Genomic DNA, 14,185 nt, shown 5'->3' with positions numbered 1-14,185 from the left:
GGATTCTTGCCTCGTGATTGCAGGAAGTCATATTAATATCGTCTTTTAGGGTTACATGGTAAATCAACGTTACTAGTTTTTCAACGAAAGCGATGCGACAGGGGACGCCCGCGAATGCTGGGGGCGTGGTGTGGAAGGCCGGGGGCGTGGAAGGCCGAGTCTGCGACCTGCAGCCGGATACAATTGGGCGAGAGAGACCAGGGGGCTTGTTCAGAAATCGGACGCCACTTGAGACGGGCTTCCCCCCGCCCTAACACTAACCTTAAGGTCAATAAAATAGGTCCCTGATGTTAAGTCACTATTTTACGGCTAAAATGATAACAGAAATGTGAAACCTACTTATTATATACCTAATCTAAATTATTGTGAAACAACCAAGTGGCGTCCGCTTTCTGAACAAGAGCCGAGATCAGTAGTATCTTGTGTAAAAATCTTGTGTAAAAGTTAATGCTTCCAAGCGCTGTTTATTAAAAAGTTACAATCTCTTTCAATCCTGTGTAATAATTAAAATTACGAACCGGATAATATCACCACAGTTTAGTTCTGTAGCAAAGGGTGCCCTAGATGTCCTCGACTCCGTTATCTGGCTTATGTATCTGTAAGACTTAACTGTTGCTGCTGCGGCTGTGAATTATTACGCATGGTCCCTTTGACTCAGAAAGGAAACAGCGTCCGGATACGGTCACTTGCAGTTGCGAAATGCCTGTCTGACCGTTACATTTGTGGACATGGAGTACCATAAAACATAACACCCTCCTCTTACCTCTTTCCGCTGTCGACCACATCCGGACACAACCCTTTCCTCTGCTCGTTCCTTTTTCATTCTTCTCCAAAGACGTGTGTCCGCCCCATGCAGGGCTGACCCCCCTTCTCACTGCACCACCAGTGTAATGCGATGGGTGTCACGTGACTGTCGTTAATGGCGTTTCGTGATGTTGGGATTATATGACTGACCTCATACATACTGCGGTCTACAATTATACTCTGCTGCAAATATTTAATGTAGTGTTGGTATTGCATACTTTAGTTGGGCTGTAGTTTGATACGACACGCACACACTTAAACGCGTTACCTACTGTAATCCGATGTGGTGTTTTACAAGCCGCTATTTCTAGATATTACAAAGGGGTAGACGGGCTGTCAATATGCTTTGATGACTTCTCGTATTACTTTTCGTGTTCTTTTGGAAACGAAACCGGGCTAACAATGAGTGTGTAACAAAGAATCATAAACCGTGAACATTACGATAAAAATCTACTTTTTGACGAACTACCTAAAACGACCGAGAAAAACACACAAAACTCAATTTTTTTCAGACGGCTAGTGAGTCATCGAAACTAATTCTCCACTTCAAGAAGTGATTTTGTTTGTTCCTGTTATTTTTAATGAGCATCTGAAATGCGCCATGTTTTAATTGTCGCTTACCCCGGAAAAGACAGCGGACTACTCCTTGACTTGTTCAAAATGCGAGCAAGGCAAGTACTTTTGTTTTTGTATTGTATTGTACGTAATACAGCAGTATGCTTTTTAATTTATTAACTGTAAAAGCTTGGAAACAAAGCAAAACTAAACTGTTTTATGTAAATTTCGATAACTGAGCTGTGCCACAAACCCACCCTCCTGTTGTGACACGCTTGCTCACTGGGATAAATTAAAATGTTAACGAATTGTTTTTAAGTACTTCGGTTGCTTTTTATCCGATTACATATTATATAAAGGATTTGTGAATACTACAATTAAACTGGTACTTTTGAATCAATTTTCTTAAGTCTTTATTTTCACAGCGCTTGTAAAATTTATTCATCGTGGTGTAATAATATGTTCCCAGAAAAAAGTTAGAAAATAAATTCTCAGAAATTCTAAGAATTAAGGATACGTAGTTATGACCACTTACCATATGCTAACATTTAAAGAATACAAATGGCTGCATTAAAGACAAGTAGGAAGACCGCATATATAAAGATCTATTTTAATAAATGTGATCATTGCGGTAGTGGATTGATATCGAATTCTTTTTTCGTTTCCGTCAAACATTTTAGGTGTTGTTTATTTACTTAAGGGTGCTGAATCCAAATATGACAACTGAACTGATTCGGGCTTTGAGAGTTAAACGATTTAAAATTAAAAAAAAAAAAAAAAAAAAACACTTTAGACCAAAAAATTACCTATTTTGAAAATTTATTATTTAGACTTGAAAAAAATATCAATTTCACATGTTTTAAATATTTTATTACTTATTAAAATTACAGTACTCATTTGGTAATGTTTCCATCCATCCATTATCTAACCCACTATATCCTAACACAGGGTCACGGGGTCTGCTGGAGCCAATCCCAGCCAACACAGGGCGCAAGGCAGGAACAAATCCTGGGCAGAGCGCCAGCCCGCCGCTGTTTGGTAGTGTGTTCCTCTTCCAATACTGTCAGTGCCTAACATATCTCATTCCAATTGTCTCGGTGAACAGCAACAACATCAAAGACAACATTTATTCCCATAGTACGTTTTCATACAAAGAATGTTGCTAAAAAGTACTTTACAAGATATCAAGGAATTACTCGTAAGAAAAAGAAATAAATTAGATAAGAATAATATTGAAAAATAAATAAATAAATAGCCATACGAGCTTAAATAACAGACATGATTATAACAAAAGTAGGTCCTTATATATAATGTGATATTTTAAGTCTCTTTGTAGCAACCAGTAGAACACAATTAAAAAAATAAATAAATAAAAATGAAATATAAAAGCACCAAATTGGTGAGTAAGTAAAAAACAAGACCTGCAGGATACAGCTGGGGCACCTGACTTCATCACATGACTTTCATCTCGCTGCAAAACAGAAGAAATGGAAAAGAAAGCAGAGAACTGTAGAGATTAGTAAAGACTCCAAATCCTTGAATATTATGATACTTTTATGGCTATACAGTGTATTAAGATTACAACTAAAATGTCTTTAATGAGAAATTGACTAAATGAGATACCAGACTCTAGTGTCACTACACAAACTAAATATAGCCCTGACAGAGCTTGTCTCACCTTGCACATACCACTTCAGTCAATTTAAAATGATAACAAAAAAGGAAGTCAGAACTTTAATTTGTAAACTGAAACCTACTACTTGTGCTTTTGAACAGTCCAAAGAAACACTAGTGAAAAAACTGAATTCATGTTCAGTCATCATTCATTCTTAGTCTTCTCACTAGTTCATTACTGAGTGGTGCAGTTCCTAATGCACTAAAAATGTCAGGTATCAGTCCATTATTTAGAAGCTACAGCTAGACCCACATACACTTTAAAATGACTGACCTACTTCATATTTACCTCAAAAATACTTGTCAAAGTAGTCACCTTACACATCACAATTTATTTGTGAAATTCCAGTCACAATATAGAAATGGCACATAACACGTGTTGTAAAGGACATTCTGATATCCTATGACGAAGGAAATTCCACCATAATTAAGTTACATTTAAGCACAGCATTTGACACCAAATCAGTTCCAGTATGTACAGAAATATGCTGATTGGACTCCATCATTATACTCAGAAGTTAAATGTGTCCCGCAGGGTTCAGGACTCAGACCTTTACTGTTTCCATTTAACAAGCTTCCATTTGTAACATTTCAATAATTTTCACTTGTTTACAGACAATACCCAGCTGGGCCTTTGTTTTAGACCAAATTATGTTTCTCCAATGGTATCCTTAATTATCCTCCATGGGAATGAAGGGTCTGGAGAAACTGGTCATGATGCACATTCTCCACAACATTCCTGCTACCCTGTATCAATCCATACTAGTTTACATACCAGTTTTCTATACTCACAAACATCTATGAGAAGCATGGAAGCATCTGTTGTATTTAAAATATGTTACCTAGCAATACTGTGAACTTTTAAGTGATCACTTTTTCATCTTTTGTCTGTCTCCTTTAACAGACATCTACATATAACCCTTTTATTGGCGCTGAACATAATGCAAGGTAAGAATTTTATCCTTTACTGAAGAAGTCCTAATTGCAGAAGCATGGTAAAAAAATCAATATGATGTTAAATGAGGCTGCATTTAATTTCTTTTGCATGTTCTAATGAGAGTTGAAATCAGACCTATCTTTAGAAACAGTCTCATGCTTTTGAAGAATTCCCAAGTGCTGCCATATCCTTTGAGAAATACAGTATCATTATTTTCATCATGTCTGGAATGGATGTTCCAGGTTTTTGCATGTAACTCACTCTTTTTTCCTTGTGTGAACTTGCAGAGTCTGAAGAATACTTAAACGGTATAGGTTGAAATGTTTGGGTCCCCAGCGAGATCCCTGTTCAATCACAATGATGCTAATTTTAAACTTATAAGATAAATACAAAGGAAGTTAACATAATCATTCACTGATCATTAGCAATCTTGGTTAGGGTGCTCCTATAAGCAGTCTGGCCCCAACAGTCATGGTCTCTGGAATAAATGTCAGCTTCAATGTGTGTTATTTGTTTTGTAGAAGGGTGACCAGAGGGGGGCATCCAGGGCAGACTTAAGGTATCATCAGTAGTCTTTGTAGGGATCCTCCTCTTTTCCAGGGTTGGAAGAGGAAAATAGGTTAGTAGTTACGTCTCACCTATATTATTTCCCCAGTTAACTTCATCAGCAGAGCTTCCAACACATTGCTATAATGTACATGCATGGATGAAAACAGTAGGCCTCAAAGTTTCTTTGAACTTGACCCTACCATGCTTCTTGTGTCAAATGGCCAACTGAATGTCACTATCAAGAAGAGATAGCTTAGCTATTTGCTAAACAAATTGACTTGATGGACTTAATGGTCTCCTCGTGTTTGTCAAATTTCTTATGTTCTTATCCAAAGGCATTTCACAATTTTCACTTTTTCTCTTTTATTCAAATTCTGTTCTAATAGGAGTTAATTTGTATCAGATTCTTGTAGTGTTCTTGCTTTCCAATGTCAATATCCAGTCTTGTGCTGTGAGCATAAAGGCTTAATTCTCCAAACCACAGGTAAACCAAAAAACTTCCCTTGCTGATGTGAAGGATTGGATCTACATGAATAGAGACTGATATTTTGACAATGATAATCTTTGGAGAAATGCACAAACATTTAAATTAAACTGAGTCAAGGAACACAAAACACATGCATAACTGACCTACAAAGTGGAACTATATTCAAAATGAAAATAAAATTAGAAAAACACTGTATTAAAATATCTACTCTTTTAAATAACATCCTCCAAAATAACATCAAGTCAAGTTTTGAAAGTCCCTAAAGTCCTCCTGTCCACCACACTACTTTGTCCCTTATATCAAGTGTCTGTGGTTCTCTGTAAAGAAAAACGTCGTAATGTTTCTGTGAAATTTACCTTAATAAATTTCCAACTGTGTCCCTGTGTTCTTGATGAACTCATTTTAAAGTCACCGTCTCGATCCACTGGACTAATTCCATTCATAAAGTTAAACACTTCAAATCATGTCTGCTCTTCATCTCCTTTAAAGGCTTAGCTCTTTCAATCTTTCCTCATAACTCATCCTCTGTAACCCTGGAATCAGCCTAGTCGCTCTTCTCTGGACCTGTTCTAGTGCTGCTATGTCCTTTTTTGTAGCCTGGAGACCCAACCTGCCAACAGCACTCCAGATGAGGCCTCACCAGCGTGTTATAAAAGTTTGAGCAGAACCACCTGTGACTTCTACTGCACACATGAAGGCACAATATAACCTGACATTCTGTTAGTCGTCTTAATGGCTTCTGAAAACTGTCTAGAAGTCAATAGCTTAGAGTCCACTACGACTCCTAAATCCTTCTCATAAGGTGCACTCTCGATTTGTGTATTCAGACCTCACATTTGTACTTCCTACTTTTAATACCTTACAGTTATTTACTTTAAATTTCGTCTGTCACAAATCTGGTCGTCACCTAATTCTGGTAAGGTTCCTTTCACCATAACCCTTTGTAATCTGTGGTTTAGGCAGTTCCATACTATGAACTTCATTGTTGACTTTATACTGCAGACATGGTCCTGACATTTATGTAGTCAAACTTTCTGGACCTCAACTACACATACCAAAAGTCTGATAACTTACTCATAGATCATTAGAGATGCCTGAAAGTAACTCATTTTGGCCATAAAAAGTGAGTGAAAAATCAGACTAGGACACTATTTGCGACCACGAAACTCTTGAAATCATGCTGAGCAAGTACCAACAGGGCCAGACATGATGGTGGCTGGATAGCCTTCTTTCTTTGATGTGTCCATGAAGGTTAATTTACCTTAACTCCTTTGGAAAAGAAACTGAAATAATATTCACGACTAATAAATACTTCTTTTCTCAGTTCATTTTGATCTCAACCTAGGGAAACACCAGATTAGATCACATCATTTCCATAGTTTAAAAAAAGAGAGCACATTCTGTGAAACAATGATAACAACATAAAAGTGAACAAAGTGAAAGCACAAAATTATACAAAAACCTCACACATAGGATTCTGACTTTCGCCAGCTGTCTGGGATGAGGAATCACCTAAAAAATGTAAAAGGGGAACCAGAAATATCTCAACTCATCTCATTTTCTTAATCACTTTTCCTGGTGAGGGTCACAGATGGACTAGACATATCTGTTTCATTAATAGATGGTTCACTTAAAGGGAATCATGATTTTTTTTTTTTTTTTGCAAAATAATGAAAGTTTACAGCTGAAACATTTTATCTGTAATCTTCACTAAAAGATTTAGCACACCTCATAGATTCCCAAGAAATAAATGGAATAAATATTTTTCTGAAGCTTTTACAAAAGAATAAATCATTGGAATGCCTCAGGCACAGGCAAAGTAAGAACATGTCAAGAACCTGTTAGTCACTGTACTGTTCTTTTTTGTCATTTTTTAAAAAAAATATGTTTTGTTCTATTTATATTTTTTATAATTTGTACTCAAATTGCCAATGAATTGTTTTTTCCATGGGAGGAATTGTTTTGCAATTTTCTTTCAATGGTGCGGCCATATTCTTTATAGCAGCTATGTGCACTGTGGGTCGAATGTTCCCGCTGTGATTGGTGTGTGATGTCATTGCAAAGCTGCAGTAATCTCACCAAATTTTGGATAAAAAATAAGGGAGGACATGTCTAAGATTAGTGATTCTCCATTTCAAACATCTAATAAATACTAGGAAAAGTGTTGTGTTTGGTAATGATTTTGTATTTGGTTATCATGATAATTTTTAGTTCACATCTTATTTTAAGTATGTTACTCTTGACTCCCTTGTTTTATGCTTTGCCTGTCTTTTGAGGTTCCTTTGGGTAATCACTTTTAAAAACAGCATTTATTCTCTGCAAGTCAAATATATGTGTGGTTGCATGAGCTAAAGTCCAAAAGAAATACTATATCTCAGTTCAGATATTTTAGAACAGAAGATTCAGATGTACTTCAGCCCCTGAAAGCATTTTAAGACCCTCACAGATTTCACTAGTGGTGTTGAAAGAATTCAAACTTATCTATATATATAATACACTAAGGCATGCAAGACACCATAGAGAACACAAGACAGAGCCCCGCCCACCAACTCTAAGACCATGGGATACGACAACTCACAGAGCCACGCCCACCAACTCTAAGAATTCACTAAGTCTATGGCAAACAAGACGCACGCAAGACAGAGCCACGCCCGCCAACAATTCACTAAGCAGCCAACCATGGCACACGCACGACAGAGCCACGTCCGCCAACTATTCGAGCGAGAGCGAAAGCATTTGCCAAGAATGTTTTCATTAATCAAGAACGAAAGTCGGAGGTTCGAAGACGATGACATACCGTCGTAGTTCTGACCATAAACGATGCCGACAGGCTATCCGGCGGCGTTATTCCCATGACCCGCCGGGCAGCCATCCGGGTAACCAAAGTCTTTGGGTTCCGGGGAGAGTATGGTTGCAAAGCTGAAACTTAAAGGAATGATGGAAGGGCACCACCAGGTGTGGTGCCTTTCGCTTAATTTGACTCAACACGGGAAACCTCACCCGGCCCGGACACGGAGAGGATTGACAGATTGATAGCTCTTTCTCAATTCTGTGGGTGGTGGTGCATGACTGTTCTTAGTTGGTGGAGCGATTTGTCTGGTTAATTCCGATAATGAACGAGACTCCATCCTGCTAAATAGTTACGCGACCCCCGAGCGGTCAGCATCCAACTTCTTAGAGGGACAAGTAGCTTTCAGCCACGTGAGATTGAGCAATTACAGGTCTGTGATTTCCTTAGATGTCCGCTGCTGCACGCGCGCTACACTGAATGGATCAACATGTGTCTACCCGGCGCTGAGAGGCATGGGTAAGCCGTTGAACCCCATTCGTGATGGAGACCGGGGCTTGCAATTGTTCCCCATGAACGAGGAATTCCCAGTAAGTGCGGGTCATATACTCGCACTGATTAAGTCCCTGCCCTTTGTACACACCCCCTGTCGCTACTACCATGGTCGGGTGACTTGGTGGATTATATATAGAAAAGCAGCCAGAACCGAAAAGAACAATAAAAAGTCAACATGGCTCAGAGGTGCATGTGGACTGTAGCAGAAACGAAAGCGAATGAGGCGGTGTTTGGAAAATGAACAGTCAACATGACTCACAGGTGCATGTGGACTGTACACAGACGAAAGCGACTCAGGTGAGGAGTTGGGGGTGGCCACACGAGCAGGCAGTGCGTACTGAACGATGACTAAGAAATCAGCAGACTAGAATGGCGGGGGGGAGGGGCGGAATGGGCGTCCTTCCCCCCCCCCCCCCCCTTTTCCGCCATCCAGCCCCGTCCCTCGCTCTTTTCATTCACCTACAGTCGTATCCTCAAACCCACCCCATTTGGACAACTGTGTCTTTCAGGAAGTGTTCACCCATCAATACATAATTATGTGGCCTACTTATTTATAAATTTTTACACCAGTAATCACTTCAAAAAAGTAGAAGTCCTTAGTATGACCCCATTATTATAATAATAATAATAATACGTTTTATTTATATAGCGCCTTTCCCATGCTCAAGGCACTTACAGAATATAATAAAGAACGGCAGGGAATAGCATTTGTATAGCATTGTACAAACCAGATAAATAAATAAAGAAGATTATGACAGTGAATTATTTACTGTATAGCCCAATAAACCTTGATTCTAACCCAAGTAAAATTATACAAATTACTAGCTGATTACCCAGTGGCTTCGCTGACCGAGTGCAAGGGAAAAAAATAAAATGTATTCTATAAGTTATTAAACAGTAAAACATTAACATTTAAGAAGTAAAGCTACATTGAGCACCACCGGAGTGGTTTCGGGTAAACTACATTTTAAAGGCGCTATAACAGAACAGGTAAGTTGTACTAACAGCAGCTAAAATGTATTTGGATCATCTCTCGGTAGTAGATCACTTGTGAAAGGCACTACACGACCGCTGTGGTACAGAAATTACATTTTCTATGTGATCGTCCAAATTTCTGCCTGACAACCTTGCAGTATGTGCGTGTGATTTACTTCTTAAAATAATTCATCACAAAAGCAACCTTGAATGTTGCGGGGTTTTAGTGACCCGAACTCACCTTAAGTAAGGACAGTGAGTAGTCGTGCATGGCAATTTACAGAGTCGTGCTTCGATGGCGCCGATTACACTCATTCCCAACGATTTCCACTCTCCCAGGAGCCGACGGGGCACTTGAAGTGTCACAAACAGCGCGAGAAGAGAGGACGCTGCCCAAAAACTGCGAAGCTCACGACCCGGCGAAGCAGCCCGACATTCCACGCCTCCCAGCGTCCACTTTGTTCTCAAGACCCCTAGCTAGTGATGGGCCGCTCGATTCTGAGGTTTCGACACTGGGTCGAACTTTCGAAGCATGTTTTTAACGTTTTTTTCATTTAGCGCATGCGGTGTGTGTCACTACCTGGTTCCCGTTGCCAGCCCGATCTGCGTGCGCGTTCGTATTGAAAGGCTACGTCATCACACTTTACGGTGCTGCCCAATCTGTTTAACGCATGCGTGAAATACGCCCATCACGTAATTTTGAGGCACGCTAGCGTAATGACGTCATTGATATCCGCGCCTTAGACATAGAATTACTAGACGCCTCATGAATAGCAGCATCGTACGTCAACGTCTCCGCCATTTTGCGAGTGGCACTGCTGTGGATTGAAGTAATGGATAAAGATGCCTCACGCATGTGCTGTTTGGGATTGTACAAACCGCTGTACGCTCCAAACCAGATCACAGGGATTACATTTCATAGGTAAAGCTGAACAATTATTTTGGTAATATTTGGCCATTAGAAAATCCTGTTTTATAATCTTAACTTTAGCTACTCCAGGCTAAGCTAACAAAGCTATGCATTTATGTGCTCAAGTGAGCCTCCAAACAACGTTTTGGCTAAACGTATTTGGTCACTAACTATGTAGATTGTTGTTAGCTGTTAATATTTCTCAAACGTTCAAAGTTTCCCAAAGAAATCCACCTTAGGAAGCAGTGGGAGGTAGCCCTTAGACGGAATTTTAAGAAAGCTTTCCTGTGATGTGTGCCATGCTAGTTTGGTAACAGATGCTGTACTGGCATCAGATGATCAAACCTACCACGTTTGATGATTCCTTCTGAGGGTCCAGTCAATGTGGTCAAAGTAGCTGAGCGTGTTATCCGACAGTCGCCATTAGGGCAAGCTGTCAGTGGATCTTTGATCAATCAGTTTGTTCGGGCTGAGATTGGTTCAGATGATGGAGCACATTAAGGAAACACAGTTTGAAATTGACAACCATCATTTCATGCTCATGTCTTTAGTTGTGTGTGTCTTCTACAAACTAAGGCTGCACCATATTGCCAGACTGAATACTCTCAAATTACAGGATCTGAGTGAGCAAGCGGGAGTGTAAGTCTGGAGGAGATCAGTGAGTTTGTGGAGAGCTTTAAATGCTAAGAGCGGTATTCTGTAGTTAACAGGGAGAGAGAATAGGTGTAATATGTTCACTGGATTTAGAACAGCAGGTTATTATCCTGGCAGCAGAATTTTGAAGAAGTTGTAAGCGATGGATAAGAGATGCCACATAAAATAGCATTACGGTAATCTATACGTGAGGTGACTAGGGCATTAACCAATACTTCAGTACTGTGTTACGTAAGAACAGGACGAAGTCTAGAAATGTTTCGGAGATGGAAGAAGGCAGTCCGAGAAATGTTACTTATATGTGAGGAATTATTTAATAATGATAATTATTTTTATATAATAATTGCCATTATTAGTGTGTAAATTGATATAAATAATTGCATTTAAACGGTTCGCCAACATCTGTTGTATGTAAACGTTACTGTTTTAAACGTTATTGTTTTTTCATCAGAAAACCCGGTTTCCACGTCTACCTGTTTTAGTTTAAATGGCACTTTTGCTACTCGCAATATGACGGACTCGATGACGTATCGTGTCGACTGGGCAACACAGTGAATGCGGCGTCTATCTAGTCTATGATCTGCGCAGTCAGCAGTCGATTCGGTCACTCGCTCGTCTGCTGAACTGCTTTGGCTCAAAGCGTAAAAGCAGTTGTCTGTGCTACATTGGTAATGTGTGCTAACGCTATAGTTCAAATCGTAATTGGGGCTCGCATATGTTAAAATAAGGACTTTGTATAAAACAGTTATGTAGTACTTGTCTGTAAGATCCATATTACTAACCGAGAATGCTAAACCGGATGATGGACGCAGGCACATCCGGCCATGGGCCGTAGCTGCAAAAAGACGTACTGCGCAGGCGCAAAAAGAGTCCGCGAGAGTCGGCTGAGGAGCCGAGAAAAGCGGACAAAAGAGGGCGAGAAGAGGCGGAGAAAAGAGGGCGACAAAGGCGGATGAGGGGCCGCGAGTGGCGTACAAGACCACAGAAAAAAGGAGTGAGCACATACAAAAAGGAGAAATGAGGCGCAAAGTCAAACGAAGGAAAAGCACGAAACACATTGCACACGAAAGTAGACCCGAAAAAAAAAAAAAAAAAAAAAAAAAAAAAAAAAAAAAAGAGGCTCGCGCACAACAGCAAGGCACCAATCCCCCAACCCCCCCCCCCCCCCCCCCCCCCCCCACTACAGGCACCGGACGGGACACACACCAAGAGGGGGATTCAACAAGCCCATGGAACACAAAAAAAAGAACACAAAACCACCCCACAAACCCTACAAGCGAGGGACGGGACACACACAAAGAGGGGGATTCAACAAGACACAGAAACACAAAAAGAAAGAAGACGCTCGCGCAACAACAATCCTCAACAAACCCCCCCCCCAACCCCACCCACATCCATAAGAAGTCACACCCAAAGCCACATATTCTAAAGTGAACGTCAGCACCTTCACACTAGACAGCATAGGTGTCAGCATTGGTGGATCTCCTTACAATAAAGCACTATTAACCGTTCAACTGCAGAAAAGGAAACATATTGAAACAAGTCATGAATACACGGTCACGGGTACAAAACGAAAAGGAAAGGATAACAGGAACAAACACACGAACATGAAAGAAACAACAAAATAGACGGCTATGCAGCATAGGTGGATCTCATTACCATAAGGCACTATTAACCGTTCAACCGCAGAAAAGTCGCCATATTAACAGTGAGTGCAATACTCCTTATTACTTATCCATATTTCTAAAAGAAAAAATGTCTCGACTCCAAAAACGCAAAGCTCAACTACAGCTTCTAACTAACGATGTACCTAAAAGTAAAAACTTTATGAACTGCGTTAGATCCTACAATAGTTCATTTGCTTTTAGTAAATATCAGGCCACCAAAAGGCAATGGCCCATACTGCTTTCCCATATGTGCACAAATACTGCATCGCATTGGAACAGTGCACCCTGAAACAAATCAACAACGCAAATATGCACAAATCTACATCCTGGATCCACATGACGCAAACTATCAATCAAAGTGCTGCATCGCAACAGGCACGGATTCAAAACGAAACACCTCCCATCTCAGACATACGTTAACGGCAAGGAAGGCTACAACGGGCGTCTCACACAGCACAGGCAAATCGATTACAGCTCCAAAACAACACGTCCCAAATACTACACATGCAACAACGCGCCTCTCAAACGGCACAAGCAAAACATACCCCGGAAAAATTCATTCCGATTAATGAATGTCATTTGCAATCATTGTCATTCAGTTCACTTCCCTGAATAAACAACTGGCAATACAAGTAATACATTTAGACGTTGTTGTCAAAAGGGTCAAATTAGACTGCCTTCTTTACATTCATATACTGAATATCTACAGAAGATTCTAACTGACGATGTACCTGAAAGTGAAATCTTTAGCAACTGCATTAGATCCTACAAATCGGTATCCACTATGAACATTAACGGTGGGCACTGCACGTGACATCCGTCTTCAAAAAATGTTGTTTATTGATGAATGTACAATGGCATGAAGTCACTTACTCAACACCATTCATAAACTTCTACAAACGTTTATGAATAATAATATTCGATTTGGAGGAAAGGTACTTTTATTAGGAGGAGATTTTAAACAGTGATTAGCTATTCTTCCAGATGCCATGCACTCGGCTATTGTTCAGTGCACCTTAAAATACGCAGACAATTGGCATTGCTTTCAAAAGATACAGTTAGTGAAAAAGATACGATGTCCAGAACCAGATCATAACAATTGCTTATTACAACTGAGAGATGGTACACTCACCAATACAGATGGACTTCAGCCACATATTATTACAATTCCTCAAGCCTTTATCTGCGACGACTTAGTTACACAGAGATTTGGAACAGCAATCTCATTAGACCAAATGCCCCTTTTAACACAACGCACTATATTATGTCCAAAAAATATTAATGTGGAAAACATAAATACCCAAGTCATTCCATTACTTCCTGGAGAGACACAACTCTTTCTAAGCTCTAACAAAGTTGACTCTGATCACGATAATGACCATCTTCATTGACCTTTCAAGTTCTGACCTGGAATTACCTTTTACACTTAAACGGCGTGTACAAAGAAATTTTCCAATAAACCTTTACACTGTGCCACACACTTTATTGTTTGCTTTCTATTTGCATCATCTACACCGTCACACTATTCTATATCTCATTCATACATCACGCTCTTTGTCATTCCCAACACCGGGGGTTGGCGAGCGAAGCGAGCAGGGGGCGGAGCCCCCTAGTAACATATATTTTGGAG

General features: G+C 40.0%; 1 protein-coding gene across 4 annotated transcripts in view; it reads left to right on the top strand.

Annotated features, from left to right (window-relative positions):
* The first annotated feature begins 1,027 nt into the window (after positions 1–1,027).
* The window catches only part of LOC114641109 (CD276 antigen homolog), a 745,815-nt gene continuing 732,657 nt past the window's right edge, over positions 1,028–14,185 (top strand). For 2 of the 4 annotated variants that reach the window (XM_051926024.1, XM_051926023.1), the window contains exons 1-2: positions 1,028–1,475; positions 3,938–3,981. In XM_051926024.1, the coding sequence (XP_051781984.1) occupies positions 1,399–1,475; positions 3,938–3,981 (121 nt within the window). In that variant the 5' untranslated portion in view covers positions 1,028–1,398. The remainder of the gene's footprint in view (positions 1,476–3,937; positions 3,982–14,185) is intronic. The other 2 variants (XM_051926021.1, XM_051926020.1) reach the window with 1 other exon arrangement.

This window comes from Erpetoichthys calabaricus, chromosome 4 (assembly GCF_900747795.2).
Source record: "Erpetoichthys calabaricus chromosome 4, fErpCal1.3, whole genome shotgun sequence".
NCBI classification, from domain to species: domain Eukaryota; kingdom Metazoa; phylum Chordata; class Cladistia; order Polypteriformes; family Polypteridae; genus Erpetoichthys; species Erpetoichthys calabaricus.
The sequence above is the reverse complement of the archived record's forward strand: the minus strand, read 5'-3'. Positions and strand labels throughout refer to the sequence as shown.